This window comes from Choristoneura fumiferana, chromosome 21 (genome assembly GCF_025370935.1).
Source record: "Choristoneura fumiferana chromosome 21, NRCan_CFum_1, whole genome shotgun sequence".
NCBI lineage: Eukaryota > Metazoa > Arthropoda > Insecta > Lepidoptera > Tortricidae > Choristoneura > Choristoneura fumiferana.
This window is the reverse complement of record NC_133492.1, coordinates 13,518,743-13,540,325: the sequence shown is the minus strand read 5'-3', so window position 1 is coordinate 13,540,325 and position 21,583 is coordinate 13,518,743. Positions and strand designations below refer to the sequence as shown.

The 21,583-nt window shown below is 36.7% G+C and overlaps 2 protein-coding genes across 2 annotated transcripts in view; both read right to left on the bottom strand.

Moving 5' to 3' along the window:
- LOC141439711 (lachesin-like) overlaps positions 1 to 4,086 on the bottom strand; it is a 77,678-nt gene extending 73,592 nt beyond the window's left edge. Inside the window, exon 1 of the mRNA XM_074104056.1 lies at positions 3,899 to 4,086. The gene's annotated coding sequence lies outside the window, so the exon portion shown is untranslated. The remainder of the gene's footprint in view (positions 1 to 3,898) is intronic.
- A 12,885-nt stretch (positions 4,087 to 16,971) lies between these two features.
- LOC141439864 (pancreatic triacylglycerol lipase-like) lies at positions 16,972 to 20,925 on the bottom strand. Its single transcript, XM_074104279.1, has 5 exons — positions 20,728 to 20,925; positions 19,157 to 19,305; positions 17,943 to 18,188; positions 17,262 to 17,601; positions 16,972 to 17,074 (listed from the first exon to the last, which is right to left on the bottom strand). Exons 1-5 carry the CDS (start codon positions 20,841 to 20,843, stop codon positions 17,029 to 17,031), a joined length of 897 nt encoding a protein of 298 aa, XP_073960380.1. The 5' UTR covers positions 20,844 to 20,925; the 3' UTR covers positions 16,972 to 17,028.
- Positions 20,926 to 21,583: the final 658 nt, after the last annotated feature.

Sequence of the window (21,583 nt, the reverse complement as noted above, 5' to 3'; positions counted from 1 at the left end):
GTCCAGCTGGTGCCTCGCTGATAGCGAGCGAGCGAAGCGAGCGAGCAAGACGTTTCAGGGCAGAAGCGACTCGGATATAGGTTCAGAAGATGTTAGGTTCTAGGTCCTTCGATGTTAGGTTTTTTTTGTAACAGCTCTCTACTTGTACTGTAATTGTAGTACTCAAATTGTAGAAGCTCGCAAGTGCATCGTTTTAGATATTTTGACCATTTGGTATTTCAAATGTTGGTATATCAAACTTAGGTGTCATTGCTGTTGATATTTTAAACATTAGACATTTACTCCAATAGGTATTTAAAATCATGGTATTTAGATTTTAGGAATTTTGAACGTAGGTTATTTAAAGTTAGTTATTTTAATTTTAGACCTTGCAATACGTACCCTTGTGCAGGTTTCCTCACGATGTATACCTTCACCGTAAAGCTTACTTATTAAATATGTCAGAAAATCTACCATTGATTCGGAAAACTCTCTGTTGAGAAGTACCCATTAAGAAACTCAACGAGGTATATTAGTATTAGTTTTAAATATTTTTGATTATAAATATGTATGTTAGTCTGTAAGGTATTTATTGTATAGGCCAAGTTGCCCGAAATATTTTTTTTTATTCGACTGGATGGCAAACGAGCAAGTGGGTCTCCTGATGGTAAGAGATCACCACCGCCCATAAACATCTGCAAAACCAGGGGTATTTCAGATGCGTTGCCAACCTAGAGGCCTAAGATGGGATACCTCAAGTGCCAGTAATTTGACCGGCTGTCTTACTCTCCACGCCGTAACACAATAGTGCAAGCACTGCTGCTTCACGGCAGGATTAGCGAGCAAGATGGTGGTAGCAATCCGGGCGGACCTTGCACAAGGTCCTACCACCTGCTTTATTATTATTATATATTCTTTAAAACAGATCGACTTTTTTATGACTTACATTACATGTCAAATACCTACCTTCATATAATAAGTCTACTACATCAAAAAAGTTGTAAAAAAAGGATAGTTAACATTTTTAAAAACTACATTTAATAATTCAGAAATAGTTGATTAATATATCAATAAAACTCATAAAATAATAATAGAGAATTAGAGTTAAAGTTAAGTTCAAGCCCATATGACGAATTGCAAAAGGTTCGTGCAGCCGACTCGCCAGTTTTGTCCACGGTTTGCACGCCTACGAGATTAATAGCGGGAAAACGCTGCTACGCGCTACGAGCTACTGCTGTAGTATTTCGTCGCAACTTTACTGTAAAATTAGGGCTTATAGATTTAGAGCTGGGCACGTAGTGTTAGAAACTTGGCTCTACAAGAGATCTGATTACTTTTTGACAGTGCGAGCTACATGGTCTCGTCTTGGCAACATTTAACATGAAATGTTTTTGTGGGATCACATTTAACGCCAAATACAGAATCTCAAACGTTTCAGATATTAAATGAAGCAATTGAAAACGACTGCTCATGTCAAAAATGCCAGAGGTATTCTCGTTTGTAAATCATTTATGCGAGAAATCCCTTGAAATCCCAAAGCGAGATATCAAAGATCCCAAAATATACACGAGTTTTTTTCAGGATAATGAAAGGTACCCTCGGGATAAGTTAAACACTGTTATACGGGACAATTTGCTTGGATTCAAAGCTAAAAATACAGATGTCCGAGTAAAAATAACTTTCGATTGGAGAATGTTTTGTCTGTGTAGCTGTGTGTCTGTGTAGTTTTAGTTTAAGAGAGAACTTGTACCGTGTGATTTTTAGATAAAATATAACTAGTATTTAAGTAAACAGACCTCGAGCGTAGTACCTACCTACTACCTGCATTACCTATATATGATTATTTCCCATTAAATGATTATTTGATTTAAGTTTTAGATAATAAGTAGGGTAAACAGTAGTTAGAAGTCATACATTACTTCAACTTAAAATTATCGAATTAATATCGACACAGACAACAAAGAAGAAGAAAGTTATGTAGGCAAGACTTATTATCAAAAAAGATGATGCTCAAGGTTATTTTTTTATGAAAACTAAAGACTGATGATAAATCTATCGTGATCAAAATTTTTGCAACTTGTCTTTTCGTCGATAGGTCAAACCACTAGGCCACCACGGCTCAAGCAGAGGTTCATGGGTTCAAACCCCGGCCCGCACCTCTGACTTTTTCGAAATTCATGTGCGAAATTGCATATGAAACTTACCACGAGCTTTACGCTGACAGAAAACATCGTGAGGAAACCTGACCTGTTCTCAATCCGTACTGGGCCCGCGTTGGAACTACGGCCCAAGCCCTCTCATTCTGAGAGGCGCCCTGTGCCCAGCATTGGGACATAAATAGGCTGATAAAGGTGGGATAGTAAGGACATTTTTAACCGAGTCAAAACGGTCGAGTACTCACCTAGTTGTACTCTGGCTACACTGTGACAATTGAATGCCAGTAAATAAGAACTGTGAGAACGCAATTTGATACGGGCTGTCGTGCTGAAGAATAGTACAAAAACCATGGAATAATCAATGTGAACATGAGAGTATCTTTCATGAAAGTCGATCTTCCTGTCGAACGTGAAAGAATCATTAGTTTTTTTATTACTTTAAACATTATTTATTATTACCTACTTGTTGATAAAATTCTGGTGTAGATCCTTTCTTTGTGCATTATCAGTTGATTCGATAGAGTGCAGCATTTATCTTGTTTTTTTTTATCGATTTGATTAATTGTTAACAAGATAAAATTACATGATATCAGTGTTTCCTAACAACCGAATACATTCTTTTTCAAGATAAGTAAGGTAAACGTCCGAGTGCTCGTCATGCTAACGCCCAATAAACGACACCCTGCTGTCATCTCTATTGCTAATGACATAAGTTTAAAGGTGCCATCTATTGGGACAGTGACGAGCACTCGTACGTTTACCTTAGTCCTCGGATTTAAAAACATTCCTAATTTTGTGCTGTACTGACTGAAGATAAATTGCACGTTAACTCAATATTATAGCGACCCACTCCTGCTTTAGAAAAAAAATAGAGGTGAAAAATAAGGAAAACCTGTAATCGAATGAGGAAACTTCATATTTTAACACCTTTTCCCCAAAACTAAACCAGCACAAAATAACGGCGCGTGGCTAGTTACATAAGTATATTATTACTAGCAATCCACCCTGGCTTCGAACAGGAAAAAAATTGAAAAAAAATAATATATAATGTGAAATTACTGGCTTTGATGGTCTTTATATCTTTATTATTAAGGTTTCGTGTCTCAAAAGAAAAAAAAACATCGCTGACTTTTTGTAGTTCTTATAAAGAGGATTAACTCGTCATACATTAGGTATATTTTTGATGAAAAGCTCTCACTCAGTCGGCCTGATTTCTCCAGACATCTTCAACAATTTTTGACATAATTTCAATAAATTAAAATACAACAATATAAAACTACATATATTTATAACCTGCTCCTTCTCGAATCACTTTGTAACGGTTTTATCGATTTAAAATCGATAAATAGGTACATACATTCAGGAAAATGCGAATTGTAATTATGCACTGAGGATTCCGTACAAATTTAAAAACCAACATAAAATCAATTTGTACTTTGAACATTGTTTATATTTTTTTGTTCTATGGAAAACAATAGAGTCGCGGATTAAAGGTTTTTGGATTTTTCCTTTAGATCCCTACTAATGTTGAGATAGTTTACTTCTTGTCAAATATCCTAATTCTGTTTTCACCTTTGCTCGTAAGTAATCTTCTATCATACCAAATTTTCATTCAAAGTAATATTAACAATATATAGCATTATATTATTTCTCGTAACTTTGACATGTACAAACTATGATGTAATTTTATACTGAATGAATAAATAATCTAATCTAATCTAATCTATTTTCTTAAAAACGTAAAGTAAAACTTTGAAACTTACGCGAACTCCTCAACCCCCGAAAGTTTCTCCCAACTTTGGGACACAAACACGCGGATACGTCACGATCCCACAAAACCAACACTTCCAGATAAAAAAAAATGATCACTACTGAAAAATCGCGTTTAAGCCAAACGCCGCGTAAGAATATCTGTGTAACCACCGACGACCGCGTCACGTCCCAGCCTCAGAGCGATCCAGAGCCATCTAAAAAACAACTCCTTTGAGCTTATTGCACTGGCGTTTCACTTCAAAACTTCACTTGATTTCCAACTCACAAACCAAACTGAACCCTAACACCTAAGCTTATAGCTGACACCAAATCCGGCGTTTGTGCCCTTCTGCCTTTGTTTAGAGAGAGATAGGGAAGCACAGATGCTGCGCGCATGCGATTTTGGATACACACACATGTATACCTGTAGTTTATTGGTGTGTGTAGACAGCTACATTGTTTGAGCCGCTTGCTTTTGTTGTGGATAACTGGGCCCGGGACGTGTGATAAACACTGGTCTAATAGCTACGTATGTATGAAAAACTTTGTAAATGTGTTTGTTTGGGCAGCCCTCAATCATGCAGTTTATGACAGCTATTTTCTGAGAAGTTTTCGTGGAATATTTTTCTAGGTGACCTTTACCTGGCCAGTTGTCTGGTTAGATAAGTTCGCAGACGTAAATAACGTGGCCGTGCCGTCCGAAAAAAATAGAATAGAGTTTTGCGGATCACAAAAATGTTATACAAAATTTAGCACCAAAAATATATTTTCTACTCGTTTACGCAAATAATACATTTCACGAACAAAATTTCAAAGGCGTTATTTTTAGTGCTGAACTGTAGTCTTTTCTATGTGTTATTGGTTACTGTAACGAAGAAAAAATTAACTCGTTCTTTACTGAATTTGTCAGTTATGAAGCCCGTGATACAGATAATTTGCTGTATTATGATTGGTTAAAATTATTAACACTTGGCCAGTCTGTTGCCCCATAATTCGTAAAAATTAATCAATATGTACTTAATTAATGACAGTGAATTAATTTGGACTACTATTGCTTAATTTTTGTGCTTTCCTAGCGTTTACTGGCAAATAATCAATATTCAAATTGAAGGTATTTTTAAATCAGTATACATATTTTAAGTTATGCTGTGAACGGTGCGGTACATTCGCGTCTCATATAAACCTTTAACAGGTTTCTGTAGCGCGTCTTAGCAATAAGTATTTTTTGTAAACATGTTATATTGTAAAATAAAATAAAAAAAATTATCATCATATCATCAACATATAAGCCGTAGGACATCTATTGTTGGACATGGCTTCCCCCATTTATGCCACTTGGCAAGCGCACTATAGGACGAAAGGGCATCAAGAAAGACGCTGCGCAAAGAAGACGCTCAGCTTACTTCTACGCCGCCCACGGGAAGACAGGGGGGGGACATTCTAACACCGACAAAATAATTCTATAATAACAAAACTTACGAACAGTTACATTACCAACCGGAACTCATAAAAATACTGCTTTTGTTTTTGGCCCGCAATGACACCGTAATTTTCTTACACACGAAAGTTGTAAGTCAAAAGCTTGTAAAACTGAAAAATCACATCTTATTCAGCTCCTCATTTGCCGCCTATTGTTCTAGAAATATTAGGTAGGTACAAACCATCCAGACTGCGCCAGTGCCAGCCGGCTATATCAATACCCGCACCTAATGAATAGTCTACCAATTAAGAACCAATCGGGGCTCTAATCAAAATATTTCCCTATGGAATCAAATGCAACACGAGCTGCCATGGTTATTTAATTGTAGTCATGTATTCATCGTTCGCTCATGTTTGCTGTATTGAGATACTGTGATTGCGTAGAATTTAACCAACAACGGGACACGCATACAATTTGCAAGTATGAATAACAATTGGTTAAAAGGCTGTAGGATTAATGTTGGCCTTTGCAGATGCAAGGGAATTTCTGATTATGCTTAACCATACCTATATGACTCATACTTAATGAGTTTATTATTATACACTATTTTTTTTTTTCGTGTCGTTCGATCCCTCTGACGCTTTATTACTAAATAATATATAGATTGAATAAAACAAAATAATAATAATCATAAGACAAAGAAAACTTACCTAAGAAACCTTAACTAAATATATTTATATGTTACTATAAAATTAAAATTATAAAAAGAACATCCCGTCCAAAAGATCTGCCTGTGGCAGAGTTCTCATGATGCTGGCCGCATTACCTCTTTGGACCGCAAGTGCGATCCGCTGGGATCATACGTACCAGCTCTTGGGTCACCAGAGGTGTCGATCAACCGGGAAGAAAGGGCCTTTATGAAACACTTCATATCGGCTGACCAAGGCCCTAAAGTCTCAACAGCAAGCGCCGCAAACTCGTAATCTTTTAATAAAGAGGAGTACTTGCGGCGCTTGAGGAGTTGGGCCTGATCAGCCGCAGCGCCGGCTTGTGAGCTAGTTGCCTGGATGTGGGACAAATCGAAAGTATCAACGCATGTAGCGTCCCCCACCAGGGCCCTACCGAGCTTCCACAGCACCAAGGTGACTCCGTCTGGACGCTTGCCATCGTCCCTTGCCATGCCAGCCGGCTCTAAAGCCGGAGGCACTGACGCGGTGGCAAGCGACCGACGTACTATGTCATTTATGGTGCCATGACGGTACAAACGGCCGGCGCTTCTATTACACGAAATACCATGTCGTCCCAGTTGATCGACGTTCTTGCCACACGCGCAGATATGATGAATGCATATTCTGGCCCCAAGTCTCAGAGAAATTGCTATCCGCAAAGTACTTGGGTCCAGAATAGTGCCAATATTCCTTGATGGCAAGGCGTTCAGCCTATGGCCTGCCTTGGGTACAGAAATAGCTAATAGACGGGCGCGTTCATAATTGTCCGGACAGTTTTCAAGGAGGGAAGCGTGAGTCACATTAAGGCGAGGGGTGTCCCAGGCCCGCTGGATCTGTTTAACCATGGGGGTGTCCGCTCCAGGGCACGAGTCACACCAAGCTTTCTCAGCCTCCGCCAGGCAGGCTAACTCGTCGTCAGGTATCTGTGGTTTATTTTAAAATAATACCGACGAGAGATAGCGAGCTGTAGGCGGAAGACAAGAAAGGAGGTAATGCCACACTGAATGACGAGCGAACACCTAAACCACCAAATCGAATGGGGAGAACAGCTTGAGTCCAAGAAAAAGTATTGAAACTGATATTAAGAATTTTGGAAAGAGTTGCCTGGAGAGAATCGTCAATGGATGAGAGAATGGACGGAAATTTCCAAATCGGGCAACTGCGGAGTAGATACATGAATTTTGGTGTGAATAAACAGAACCGAATAACAAAAAGGGCCATGTGGGGATTTATCTGAAAGAGGAGATTTGATGTACTATTGAATTAATTTAGTTTACAATTTATGACAGGGTTTATTGATTCATCGAAAATGGGTGAGGCTAAAAGTGTGAGAGATGAATTTGAATGAACGGAAATATTAGGCAGAAGCGTGTTAAAGTTCGTCAAAATTTCAATTTATTATCAGAAGAAAGGTGATTCGGCAGATAAATTTCGCATTTAGTGAAGTTTAAAGTGAGGCCAATATCTGAATTTTTTTCGATGATTTGCTGTAGATCTTGAAAACAGTTAAGGCGTTTCCACCAAGAGAACCGTCGTCTAGATACCAAAGATTAAATTTAGAATTTAGATGGGATATGATTGGGTGAATTGCCAAACTAAAAATGGCGGGCCCGAGTGGATCTCCTTGCTGACAACCCACGCTGGAAAAAATAATTTTATCGCCGAAAACTAATTTTGAAGGTGCACCGTAGCATTGCCATAAGTAAGGATAAAGCTCTGGTACCTCTTTTTTGACTTCTGCTAACAGTGCACCACGGTCAACTGAATTAAACCATTTTTGACATCAATTTTTACGAAAACTTCATAATCCGGACAATTCAGGAAGGTGCGCGCAGCGTGCACAGCCGCCTCACAGCCGCCTTTGAGGCCAAATCCTAGTTGTCGGGGCTTGAAAGCATTTGCTAGCTATTGGTGGACTTTCCGGCAGCAGAGTTTGGAAGCTAGGCGCCTAAAAGTACATCCCATTGCGATCGGGCGGATACCACCATCCTTTTATGAAAGTGCGGCGCCATATAATAGTGGTACCATCTCGGCGTTCACGCGGCCCGACAGCATCAAATTCATGAGGGCCGTCAATTCCTTCAGAAGGGCAGATCTTGCGTCCCCTAGAGAAATGTTGGTCAAATCTTTAATGTGCTGAGGAGACAGTCCATCTAATCCACCAGCGGACCCATTGGGGAAAGAACAAATGGCTAGCTGGACTGCATCCTGCATCTGGCAGATTCAGAGAGGCAGGAGGGGAAGGGTGCTTTTCTAGTAAGGTGGCATAGGTTTTGGAAGAGTGCGTAGCCAAGTCGTCATTGGAAAATAAAAGACGGGCAGCGCCGCTCACATTTCCTTCAGAAAGTTTATTTTCTATTAATTTAATTTTGGAATTTGGGTAAAATATGTGGTTGCTATTATAATTTTGAGGGATTGCATCTACATCAAGAGCTGAATATGAATTATTTTTTAGCTAAGATGTAAGCCAGGTTTTTTTTCGACCTATCAGCATGCAGAACTGTGTAAGGAAATGTGAGCAGACACTCCTAGGCCTGAGTAGAATTATCTGAAACTACATTGGCGACGCAATAGGTGAGGCAACCGGCAACTGATAAACACGCACCAAGGGGAATTCTTTTTATGATTGGTATTGAAACCTTCAACAGCCCTAGTCTCACGGCAAGAGTTTCTTTTTTAATGGGTGCAGCTGTAGGAGCCCAAGTGAAACAAGAAGGCGTTGGCTGAGAGGCACTTGTCAGCGCGGGGTCGACAACCATGCGAGTACCATGCCGGTGAACTATATGAATAGCGAGCCTCTGTCCCTTGTATTGCTTGTTGTCCCCACAAGTGGGGCAGTACAGTAGTTCGACCGAAGTTGAACAGGGCTGTGAAGGCATAAACACTAAAAATAAGCAGGCTACAAAACTTAAAAACTAAAGAACAGTACAAAATTAAATAACTAATTAAATTACAGTGATAAAAACAAACAGTCAACCAGAAGAAATAAAGACACTGACACTGGCGTTGTCACTTCACGGCGCAGCCTCTGGACGCATGCGGGGCTTCGATGCAGTCTACGGTATGAGTTTAGGCGAGGTTTAGGCCACAATTTAGGCGGGCGGGCGAGCTGCCGAGGTAGCCGATCACCGCCGCCGCCATTCCGTTCAGCGTGGTGTGCACACTGCGATAAAAACGAGCGGACGGGAACGATGACGGATGAAAAGAAATAATATCTTGAGCTCTCTTTAAAAATAAGATGATTTAGTCAGAAACTATCATTTCGCAAAGACACTAGTATGCAAATGTCCATAAAAAAAGATATTTGTTTCAGACGAAAAGATTAAAAACAATTTTTTAAAGAAATTTCTTTGCGGAAATAGTATTTAATTTTGCCCAACTGACAACCACCGCCATTTTCTGACGCTTATTTATTCTACTTTATTTATTTCACGTAAAAATATAAAAATGTACCTACAAGGTATACAAAAGCGTGTACAGAGACGAATTTATTTCTAACTAGTCGCCCGCCCCGTCTTCGCACGGGTATTCTTATTACGAAAATGAGACTGTCTCACTCACTCGCTTTCTTATTTTGTGGAAATTTTACAAATCTGATTTTTTCCTCTTGTATGCCATTTTCCAAACATTTTTTTTTTCATACAAATCTTTTGCTGACAACAAGCAGAATGCAAAAATAATTTACCAAAAATGAGAAACTATTCTAAAGTGATGCGCAGACATGTTTTTTTTTAATCAACCACCGCCGCTCATGGACACCAATAACAAAATTGAGTTAAGTAAGACGCGTTGCTAGTCCTCTGAGAAAAGAGTAGACTCGTTCTTTGAAGAGTCGGAAAATCCCAAATGTATAACCAACATATTTGTCAAACTACGAAAAAATATACAAAGGTATTTAAGTTAGATTTCCTTTTCTGAATTTTCATATGCAAATTTACTTGTTGTTATTTTTATAAGAGTTAGTTATTAATCAATAATTGGATATGCTTATATTTTAGGTACCTCTGACAATCTACCCGTAAACTAATGTTTGTTACATTCATTCTAATTTGCGGACTGGCTAATCAACGTGTGATTTAATCATACTTGTTTGTTTCACATTGCCTATTCACGAACCTTTTGAGCGGAATAAATGAAAACCGTTCGAACTGATTGAATGTTGCTAAATGACAAAGTGAAATAAATTTGTGAATGATCGAATCGATGTGAGTTTCGAGATCGTTAAACAGGCAAAGAGTAATTGTCTATTTTTCATGCATAATTAAATAACTCATAATGTAGTGCGGGTTAGAAAATTTGTTTGTTTCTGTGATATAAATTAATTTTCTAAAATTAAAAAAAATATCAAATTCTGTCCCAGGACGACTAATATCAGCCCATGGACGTCCCACCACTGGGCATAGGCCTCGTCTCAAAATGACAGGGCTTGGGCTAAGTTCCCACGTGGGTGCAGGATAAAAACTTCACAGTTGGGTACTATTATTTCGCAGGTATGTGCATACCCTCAAACTTTTTTCTTATACAGAAAATCTTGAAGTTTTTTATTAAAATCCTTATTACCATACTAATACTTACTACAAATGCAAAAGTAATTCTGTTCGTTGCGCTTAAACCGCAAAACCGGTTTAGATGAAATTTAGTATTGGGATAGTTTGTGACCTCGGGAAGAACATATGCTAGTTTTATTACGAAACATTGCATAGTTCTCCCGGGATACCGATTAACAATAGTGTAATAGTTGTAATAATTAGTGCACTGAATTAAAAAAATATTGAGCCTTGTATGTTGATATCGACAATACAAACTGAGACATGGATGCACAGAAAAACCAGAAAAAGAGACCAGCGCTGGGAATCGAAGCCAGGTCCTCAGCAATCCGTGCTGCTTGCTGTAACCCCTACACCACCGCTGGACAGGAATCTAAACACGAATTTTTCCAATGCAGACATATCTCAGGTTGCAATATTGGTACACCAACACATATGTAGTAAATACACAAATCAAGATAAAAAAATACGTTATAGAAATAAACAGGTATCTAACTATTTATATACGTAATATTTATCTAAATTGCTGATTGATTGATTGCTGTTGATTGTTGATTTACCTACCAAATTGCATACAGGCTAAATTTGTAATAATGTATACATGAATTTAACGGACAGTTTGCTGGTGTAAAAAAATACAGCTGAATAAAATTAAACGATTCAAAAGATATCATTGCTTATATTTCTAGACATTTCATAGAATATACTATTATAAATGTTTTTTTTTTTATGTAGACCGCGATCAGCTTTAATGAGTTCCATATATTTCGACACATCTTATTGCATCCTGGGCCCTTTACTACGAAGTACAAAATTCGAACTTCGTCTCTTGCTGTACCGTTCACGCTTATTATTATTTAAAACAAGACATCGATTTTCAAATTTCGTAGTAGGTAGCCCCTCTGATCACGGTCATGATTAAAACGCTAGTCGATGCTTTGAGTATAACAAATGTTCTACATTTAATGGCAGCTGTCAAAGTGTATTAACTAAGCATCAAAAGAGAAGAACCATTCGCAGATTTAATAACATTTTGATCCCAAAAACTGAAGTTATAATCATTTCAGGTACTCTGAAAGTCAATAATCGGTAGGAAATCAGTCAACGAAACTTCATAAAAATTCTATCAAGCGCTTCACCGACGACTGTGTAAGTTGGAAAAGCGATTCCCAACCGTCAGTATCACCGAACACATTATACGCCTTATTATTCCAACTTGACTTCACTTCGATTCTGACTTTAGATTGTCAGTCCCTAGAGGGCCCAATCTCAGGTGGTGCTTCGATTATCCGTTTACAAAAGTCTCTAGCGCGATTCTTACCTAAACTTGTTTAATTAAAGTTTTTGCACTCTTTTTCCCTTTAGGCGGTGAAATAATCTTTTGCGGAGCACAACGGTATCATAGAGTAGTTCCATGTTATTAATTATTTGTTTACTTAGGTGTCGTTAAATATATGTATTGTTAAAACTTCCTCTCAGATTCTGATTAATATCTATAGATAGTAATTGTTTGGATAAATTTAAAATATAGTAAATAATTTTATTTCGAACGACATTGCAATCCCTAATAAGTTAGTAGTATTCCTTATTTACCTACTATGTTCAAATATATTTATTCGCCGAGATTTGAGAAGTATTATGATATCGCCAGGGATTGTCGTTAATCGTATGACGGGCTCTTATCACCGCGCACGCTCAGATTCAGACAGACCCAGATATTCAGATCTTGTTAAAGGAGGGCTGGATGAGCGAGCGGACGTGGTGTCCATATTATGTGTATATAGGCCGCCGTCCTCAGACTTTTGTCAGTTCGAACCCGTGATGGAAGATGCTTTGAAACAAGTTTTTGCTAGTGGTAAATCTGTCATCGTATGTGGAGATTTTAATGTGAATTTACTAGACTCGGCAAATAGTATTCTGGAAGACTTTTGAATTTATTTAAATCATTTAACTTGAGGCACCAACGAGAGTGACGGCTAACACAGCTACATGTTTAGATAATATTTTCTGCAAGTGTCTATGGACAAGGAAATAATAAACTGTTTTAATTCCGATCACAGCGGCCAAAAAGCCTGTTTTACAATACTTAAAAAGTAAATTCAAATCACCTAGTAACAAAAACTTACACCATTATTCCCCTCTAATCGATTTTAAAATTTTCAAATCCATTATGCTCGCATTTTGTAATTGCAAAACAAATATACTATATATTGTCCTTAGGCGTCTTGCTTTGTAGTTGAACAAAAACAAAAGCCTACTTGTCTTGTGAGAAATAATACATTTACAAAAGCAAATGATTTTACCACAAAGTGTGCTAGAATTCTCTCAATTTAAGTAAACAGATCATAAATAGGCTTTCCGTGTTGTGTAAGTGAACATAATCAAATTCAAAGTGTTTTGGAACAATTTCCAAGTTTAATTTCACGGCAATTTCAATTGCCAATTTACGAACAATAAACTACTATTAATTGCTCCTTTTACTAGCAATATAAATGCTTTAGTACAAAAAGGTCGTCTTTTGTCTGGAGTCAACAAATTTAATATTACATAAAAAAACGAATCTCAAAAAGTTGTCCATTTTCAGTTGCCTATAAAAAAATATATATTTCCTGACGCTATTTCAACAAACAAAATATATCGTGTTTAAATATATACAAAAACTTGTGGTAAAGGTGATAAAAAGTCAGATTATCTTTGTTCTTGGATCCAATAGAAAGTTTAGATTTTACAAAATTACGATTTTTTCCTCAAAAGATTTCGCGACGTTTTCCTGACGTCAAGAAATTTTGAATGTTTTATGCAATTTATGTTTTATGATCTCGTCCTTAGGGTTAATCATTTCTTGACAAAAGGAACTGATTTCTTGTCAATTTCGTGACGGGACAACTTTTTGAGAAATACTCAAAAATAAAAATAATAAAATACTCCATTACATCCCTTGTGCACTAAGTTGTTCCAAGTTTTTGTACTCGAGTATTTGCTTTCGGGATTCGAGTTGGAGTTCCAATATGGTGGAAAGTATTTCTGCATTCGCGTGTTCGTCGTGTTAGAACACCCGGGAATAAGTTTTTCCGATCAGATTGTGAACTTTACTGCTGCATTGGGTCTGGTGGAGTCGAGGGTACTTTCTAAAGATTATTCTGTTATTATTTGCTTTCTCAATGTCATTTGTCTCCTTTGACTCTATTAATGTTTATAAAATTTAGTATTGTATTGTATTGTAACTCTTTATTTTACATTTAGGGGAAAAATAAGTGGGGAGAGTGAATTGACCTTATGCGGGTTAACTTGTACTCGTTTACTGATCACCAACTGCCACTGAACAGAACTCCCTACATTACGTACATGCTAGCTAATATACTAGAATATCTCTAAGATACTAAGATGGCGGCTTGGCTTATCTGGATCGATCGCGTGTGAGATAGATATCACTGCATTCTAAATCAATCGACACGATCCAGATAAATCATGTGCCAGCCATGCCACAATACATAAAACATTATGATTAGTTTGTTATAGTATCTTTTGTTACGATATCACTTGTTTAGTATGTCTCTTGACGTAGCCTTTTTGTTTCAGTAACGAGCTAGGTGATTCTAAATAACTGTGATTTGACGAGGTATTACTTAATATTAGCAGACGGTACTTAGTAAGTATTTAGTTGGTAACCCATCACCCTTGCCGGTTTTCTAGAAGAGCTATCTCTCACTATTACAAAACATGCTTTTAGTTTAGTGATTTATTAGAAAACATTCGATTAGATAAGTAGCGGTAGTAGCAGATATGATAAAAAATATTTTTTGTGCGTTCAGCGAATTAAGGATTAATGATAAGTTATCAACTTTTAGATTCATCGTCATTGCGTTAAATTCTGTATTGTTACAAAGAAATGTATTTTGTTGTGGTGGCCTAGTGGTTTGACCTATTGCCTCTCAAGCAGAGGATCGTGGGTTCAAACTCTGGCCCGCACTTCTGAGTTTTTCTGAGTAAGTACAGTTACTGTTGTGAAATTAATCATTTGAAAAAAAAAAGATTTTGTCGAGAAATTGAAGAACCGGAGAACCTACTTTTAGATTGGCACTTTCTTTTTATTCTTCAAAAATATTTGGATAAGAAGTTTCTTTATCAGATTTTCAGCCATAAATAACCGAATGCATGAATGAAAAACTCCGATATTATTATTATGAGAAAATGGTTATAGAATTGTTCTTTATTATTTTGAACTTTATAATCTTAAAAAAAAAGCAGATTGGAAAATGATTCAAGATAAAATAACTATATAAAACTTAACTATAAACTAACTACCTAACTTAAAAACTTAATATCTACAAAATTAAATCTAAAAAAGGCCCCCGTCGTATGGTGCCCAAAAGGCTGGCAGCATTCCCTCGTTGAATGGCGATTACATTCAAGATTACAATAATTATTATATAATTGTTATTTTAAATGTAACCTAAAGTCATTATCCCCCTGAATTGAAAAAGTATGATAAGATAAAAAAGTGATGAACGTGATAATTGTGTTTTCCGTATACGTATGTATAGCAAAAATACTCAGTGTTTACAAAAACAGCCGTGTGTCAGGTGGCATTACATTATATTTGCTGCATATTTTGTCCCTAATTTCCTTAGCACTTGTTAAATCGTCACGCTGTATTTTTCACTAGGTTAGTAATATAGGAATCTCATTAAAAACATAAGTTCAAACAACGCAGCTTTACTTTATTATCAAATTTAATACGGATAACGTCTCTTGGTATCGAGGCGGTATATTCCAGATCTGAAACAAAAAACAGTAAAAGAGTAAACGTTCTGTTTTTAAACGATTAAGTACAAAAGTTATTAAATACATAAGCGTTACTCGCTTTTTACTGCGACTTAGTTCACCTAAAACAACGTCTTTTCTTCCAATGGAATCCCACCACACCCTAGCTCCTACAATCTAATTTTATATATCCTAATTTTTATGTTTCACTCAATAACCATACATAGGAGGATCAAAAAGCTACCCAAAGCAACCTTCATGTTTAGGTTAATTTACGGTTTTTGGGAAAATTAAGCCTGATTCTTAAAAATTAGCACTTTAAAGCTTCTGAATAGAAAATGGTCACGAACGAACGACTCGTATTTTTGAAAAAAAATACCAGCAATACAGTACTTTTTAGGGTTCCGGAGCCAAAATGGCAAAAACGGAACCCTTATAGTTTCGTCGTTAGTTGTCTGTCTGTCTGTCTGTCCGTCCGTCCGTCCGTCCGTCCGTCCGCGGCTTTGCTCAGGGACTATCAATGCTAGAAAGCTGTAATTTTGCACGAATATAATATTTAAACTATGCCAACAAAATGGTACAATAAAAAAAATCTAAATTTTTTTTTGTTGTACCTCCCATAGACGTAAGGTGGGGGTGATTTTTTTACTCATCCAATCCTATAGTGAGAGGTATCGTTGGATAGGTCTCAAAACCATTAGGGGTTTGCTAAGACGATTTTTCGATTCAGTGATTTGTTTGCGAAATATTCAACTTTAAAGTGCAAATTTTCATGAAAATCGAGCGTTGCCCCCCCCCCCCTCTAAAATCAAAACCGGTGGGTGGAAAAATTTGAAAAAAATTAGGAGTAGTAAGTATAAGTATCAAACTTTCAAGGAAAACTATAACGGCTAAGTTTGCTTGAGACTTATTAATAGTTTAAGAGTAAAATACGAAATCCTTAGAAAAATATTAAGTAGTTAATTTTTCGTAATGGCTACGGAACCCTATTTTGGGCGTGTCCGACACGCTCTTGGCCGGTTTTTTTTTAAATTTTACGTAAGTATTTTAAGTCTAAGATATTTTTATGTACATAGTTTCAATTTAAAAGTAGTAGGTACTTAGTAATATCATGTTATTTTGTTACGAATAAATAAATAGTATCATAATATTTTTGCATACATAGATAAAAATTGGGGAATAATATGTAAGCTTTTTTTATTTGTTCAAATATATCTATAGTTTGGCAACCCAAAAAAAAACTTATATTGTTAAAATGACTAGGCAATGCGTCCGCCACGTTTAATTATCATCATCAATCAATCCATTAATTAATCAATCATCTTAATTAATTAGGTTACTTATCATATTCTAATAACATTGTCATATTTTGTGGATAGCTATCACTTACGTGTTTTTCATGTCATAATTATGTCGTAATACATATTGTTGTGCAGTTGCAACGGACATACTCGTATTATTATAATGAAAGACATTATAAGCAGCGTGGACGTTGCAATACCACATTAATAGTAAATGAAACAGTGCTAAAGTATCTTACTATTACAACGGGCACTTCCAACCTAGGTACTTGTGACACATTCTGGGACTTGGTTTATCAGTGGGATTTTATTAACAAGTCGACATAAAGTATTTATAAAAGTTTATTGTTTATTTACATTTCCGTCATCATTGATCCAAAGCTAATAAGGATAGTTTCTATTGGTGTTGAGGCGATACATACCGGTTCTGAAACAAATGCAATAAGTGAAAACATGTTCACCGCGTAAGATGTCGTAAGGTCGATGTAATTATGAGCTTCCATGGTAACAGGTTTTCAAAGATAAAAAAGTCTAAGAGAGACATTATTATGTAAAATTAAACAATTGACATAATATTTGCAAACTTTGGTCACCTAATTATCTAACCAACTTACCCAGATTTTCTCAAGTCATCATTTCCCATGTGAAAACTAGCACCAGTGCAAGTGTTCCAAGTGATTTGCAAAGCAGTTGCGCACCGCCGGCCAACCAGGTGGTTGTATGTCACTGTGGCGGCGAAGAGTTCCCAGGCACGGTTGTGGTTGCAGAGGTTAGTAACACAGCCAGGCTGGGAGATGCCACCGTTAGGGAAGAAGTCAGCGTCACAGATTGCCGTGCCGATACCAAGACCTCCAACCGCACCTCCGTCAGTATGGATGCACTCAACATAGCCGCCATCGGAAGGTCCAATGCGGTCTCTGCTGTAGTTCCATAGGGGACCAGCAGGGTCCAAACCTGAGTACAGAAAATTTTACTTTAAAAAATTATAATTGAAAACTTGGTAAAAATCTGATAGATGCGATAAATTATATTCTGAAGCTGTATTCAGACGTTTTTTATATATTCGTCTTGGTGCTTATTGCCGTGAAAGTTGGCAACTGTGATAATTATTTTTTTCTAATTCATCATTGTCATCATCATCATCATCATCATTATATCAGCCATAGGACGTCCAATCTACTCCAATCTCGTCATCTAATCTAATTAAGTGAGTTAATTATTATTTGTGAATTGTGTGGGCCTTGCGATAGTTGTTATGGTTGTGATCAACAAAATAGACAGTTAATTTTACACACCAGTAACACGAATGACCTGGCCACCGAGCTCCCTGCCAGCATTGCCCACGAGATGAGCACCCAAGCTGAAACCGATCAAGTGCATGTTGTTGAATCGTGCGCCGGTGACCTGGTTGAGGAAACGAAGAAACTGGCCCACACCACGGCCCACGGCTGGGACACCGAGAGCGGCTGTAGTGTAGTCAGATTGAGCGAGCCTCCTCCAGTCAACCGTGATGATATTGCAATCCATTTTGTTAAGGTATGCTGCAAAAGACAAAAAACGAATATTTAGAACAAGATTGGCCAATAGACTTTTTAGTTAGATGGGCAAAATTTATAAACTACAAAAATTAATTGTTCGTGCTGTTAGCCAGCTGGATAATCAATGCGACGGCGGGAAAATTCAAATGCCTTGGCGGGCTTACATGTAGCCCACGATCCGGGTTTGGCCAGCCTTGGCTTAGACCTTCGTTGATTTCGTAGTTTTGATGAAGATTATTATTATAACCAACAAGCTTATTATAGGTAGCAAAGGAACTGAAATTTAGTAGTACTAGATACTAACGTACGTAAATAAAGATAATGATTACAGTATTTTGAATCAAAATACATCGTTACTATTTTAATGATGTAAAAAGAGTGATGCTTATTTAAGATCTGAATTGTTTTAAATTTGACTTTTTATGTTCTGCCAAAAATGCACAAAAATGTCTATTATTTTCAAATCATTAGAGAAATATACTCTTGCCGTGACTCGTGAAATGACGGCCGACCGCCTTAAAGATGGAACAAGAGCATGTCGGACACGCCCAAAATAGGGTTCCGTAGCCATTACGAAAAAAATACGTATTTTATACCGGTTTACATTTTAGAGGGGGGGGGACGCTCGATATTAATGAAAATTTGCACTCTAAACTAGTGGTTTTAAAAGACCTATCCAATGATACCCCACACTATAGGGTTGGATGAGAAAAAAAAAATCACCCCCACTTTACGTCTATGGAAGGTTTTTTTTTTTAATTTTTAATTGTACCATTTTCTCGGCATAGTTTACCTATATATTCGTGCAAAACTACAGCTTTCTAGCATTGATAGTCCCTGAGCAAAGCCGCGAACGGACAGACAGACAGACAGACAGACATGGCGAAACTATAAGGGTTCCGTTTTTGCCACTTTGGCTCCGGAACCTTAAAAAGGGATTTGGGGTTAATACTTATAAGTGTTGTACTTACCCCTTCTAACAGTAGGATTGGGTTCAGTGTATTGGTTGCTCAGCCAGCCATGGGCAATAACGATGGTGGGCACGTTAGCATTGAAGTTGGAGTTGGTGATGGAGTTCGCATTGTTCATTGTAAGTGTCTGAGGCAGGATAGAGTTGCGCCTGGAAACAATATACTTACTAAGCACAAGCCACGTGACATCATAAAACATTATAAATTAGAAGAAATTTTCGTAAATTAATATTCTAACAAGTCGTGCTACAGGTACGTCTGCAGTTTCATTTAAATTCCATTTCTTTCTCATTCTCTTACTTTTTGTAGCAGTACCTGTTTTAGATTAAATATTTGTCACTTTAACATTGTAAAAAAAAAATGTCTAAGAATTTGCAGTACGTTAGTTAATTAATTACTTTTCAGCTCAGCACCTCAAACAGGCAGGTTTTGCTATGAGAAATTAGTGAGCAAAATCGCATTACCACGAAAAAAACCGGCCAAGAGCGTGTCGGTCACGCCCAAAATAGGGTTCCGTAGCCATTACGAAAATAAGTAATATTTTTCTAAGGATTTCGTATTTTATACGGAATCTTCCAAGTTTAGGTCTATTTTATACCTTAGGCTGCTATTTACTCATAAACTACTAATAATTATCAAGCAAACTTGGCCGTCATAGTTTTCCTTGAAAGTTTGATATACTTACTACCATCCTGAATTTTTTCAAATTTTTCACCCACCGGTTGCCCGCTCGATTTTAATGAAAATTTGCACTTTAAAGTTGAATATTTCGCAAACACATCACTGAATCGAAAAATTGTCTTAGCAAACCCCTAATGGTTTTAAAAGACCTATCCAACGATACCCCACACTATAGGGTTGGATGAGAAAAAAAAATCACCCCCACTTTACGTCTATGGGACGTACTCTCAAAAAAATTTTTTTTTTATTTTTAATTGTACCATTTTGTCGGCATAGTTTACCTATATATTCGTGCAAAATTACAGCTTTCTAGCATTAATAGTCCCTGAGCAAAGTCGCGGATGGACAGACAGACATACATGGCGAAACTATAAGGGTTCCGTTTTTGCCATTTTGGCTCCGGAACCCTAAAAGCGAGAGATAAGATCAAATGTGTTGATTACAATCTTAAATTAAATTTTTGGTATTAAAAATATATCGATACCTAACTAACATGACAGACAACGAAATATTTCCAAAATGTACATTTTTCCGATCTTTTAATAAAGTATGCAACCTCGTTGCATGAAAGCCGCTTCTCTTGTTTTTTTTTTATAAAAGAATTCCGTATACTGCCTCTACAGTTGGAATAAATATTTGTTAAATTGAATGAATTTTTAACAAATATACTTATTTATGTTTATGTAATATATAATTTAATTTTTAAATATTAATATTATTACATAAATAACAATTGAGTCAAATAATCTGCCTAGTGCCATAATATTCCCGGCACAAAGGTTCCAATAACACTTGCGTCATTTTCACGTTGGATATATGTATATAGCTATCAATGAAGCTATAGACAGCTTTGCACCAGAACATTTTTTGTTTCTTTTTTCTTGACTTACCGGGTGAAGAGCAAGTACAAATTATTCGCTGGGTTCCTTGTAACCTCATCAAGCAGTTCCATGTCAGGTTCAGCCTCGAGGTCTACATCGTACATCTTTCCGTCTCCTCCCGCCATCTTCACGAAGCGCTGGTACTCCACAGGTGCGTCTTCTGGCACCGGGGATGCGGCGACATACGCTGGGAAAATATGAGTACAGTGAAATGAAATTTAAATAATTGACTGATGATTATTTTGTCTGTACCATTAAGTACCTATTTGTTTATATTTTAATTGTTATTTTTCTTTTTCAGTGTATTTAATTGTAATTTGACATTTCCACATTCTGTGACTGTAATTTTTTATTGTTTTAATTAAGTATTGACATATTTTGTCCTGTTGTTGTGGACTAATTTTTATTTTTATTTTTATTTTATATTTAATTTTATCGTCTTGACATTGTACCCAGGATTATTATTATTATTTTTAATTTCATTCTATTTTTATTTTGGCTGACAATGTTTTTTAATTTACCGCTATCATATACCTATTACTATTATTATTATTTTGTATACAATTTGACGATCCTTTTGTGAATTTCTTATAATTACCTGACATGTATTTATAATGTATTTTTTCATTAGGTAATAAATAAATCTAATCTAATCTAATCTATCCAGTTTTGATGTCTCTCTTAAGTTATGTATCACGTCAATGTCATTTTTCAAGTTTGTTAATTTAACTAATCTAGGGGCACGGTAGTGCCCCCGCCAAGACGAAAAAAACAGAAGGCGGGGCTCACAATGACTGTGAAGCTATTATACCTATGCATGAAAAAAAGATATTTATTATCAAAAAATTTTTTTTTTATTTGACGA

Excerpts from the sequence above, each read along its gene's own strand:
- LOC141439864 (XM_074104279.1), bottom strand. The coding sequence starts at position 20,843 with ATGGCGGGAGGAGACGGAAAGATGTACGATGTAGACCTCGAGGCTGAA. Across the intron at positions 18,189-19,156 it reads CAATCCTACTGTTAGAAGGG|CATACCTTAACAAAATGGAT; the intron begins GTAAGTACAACA and ends TGTCTTTTGCAG. Across the intron at positions 17,602-17,942 it reads CCAGGTCATTCGTGTTACTG|GTTTGGACCCTGCTGGTCCC; the intron begins GTGTGTAAAATT and ends TTCTGTACTCAG.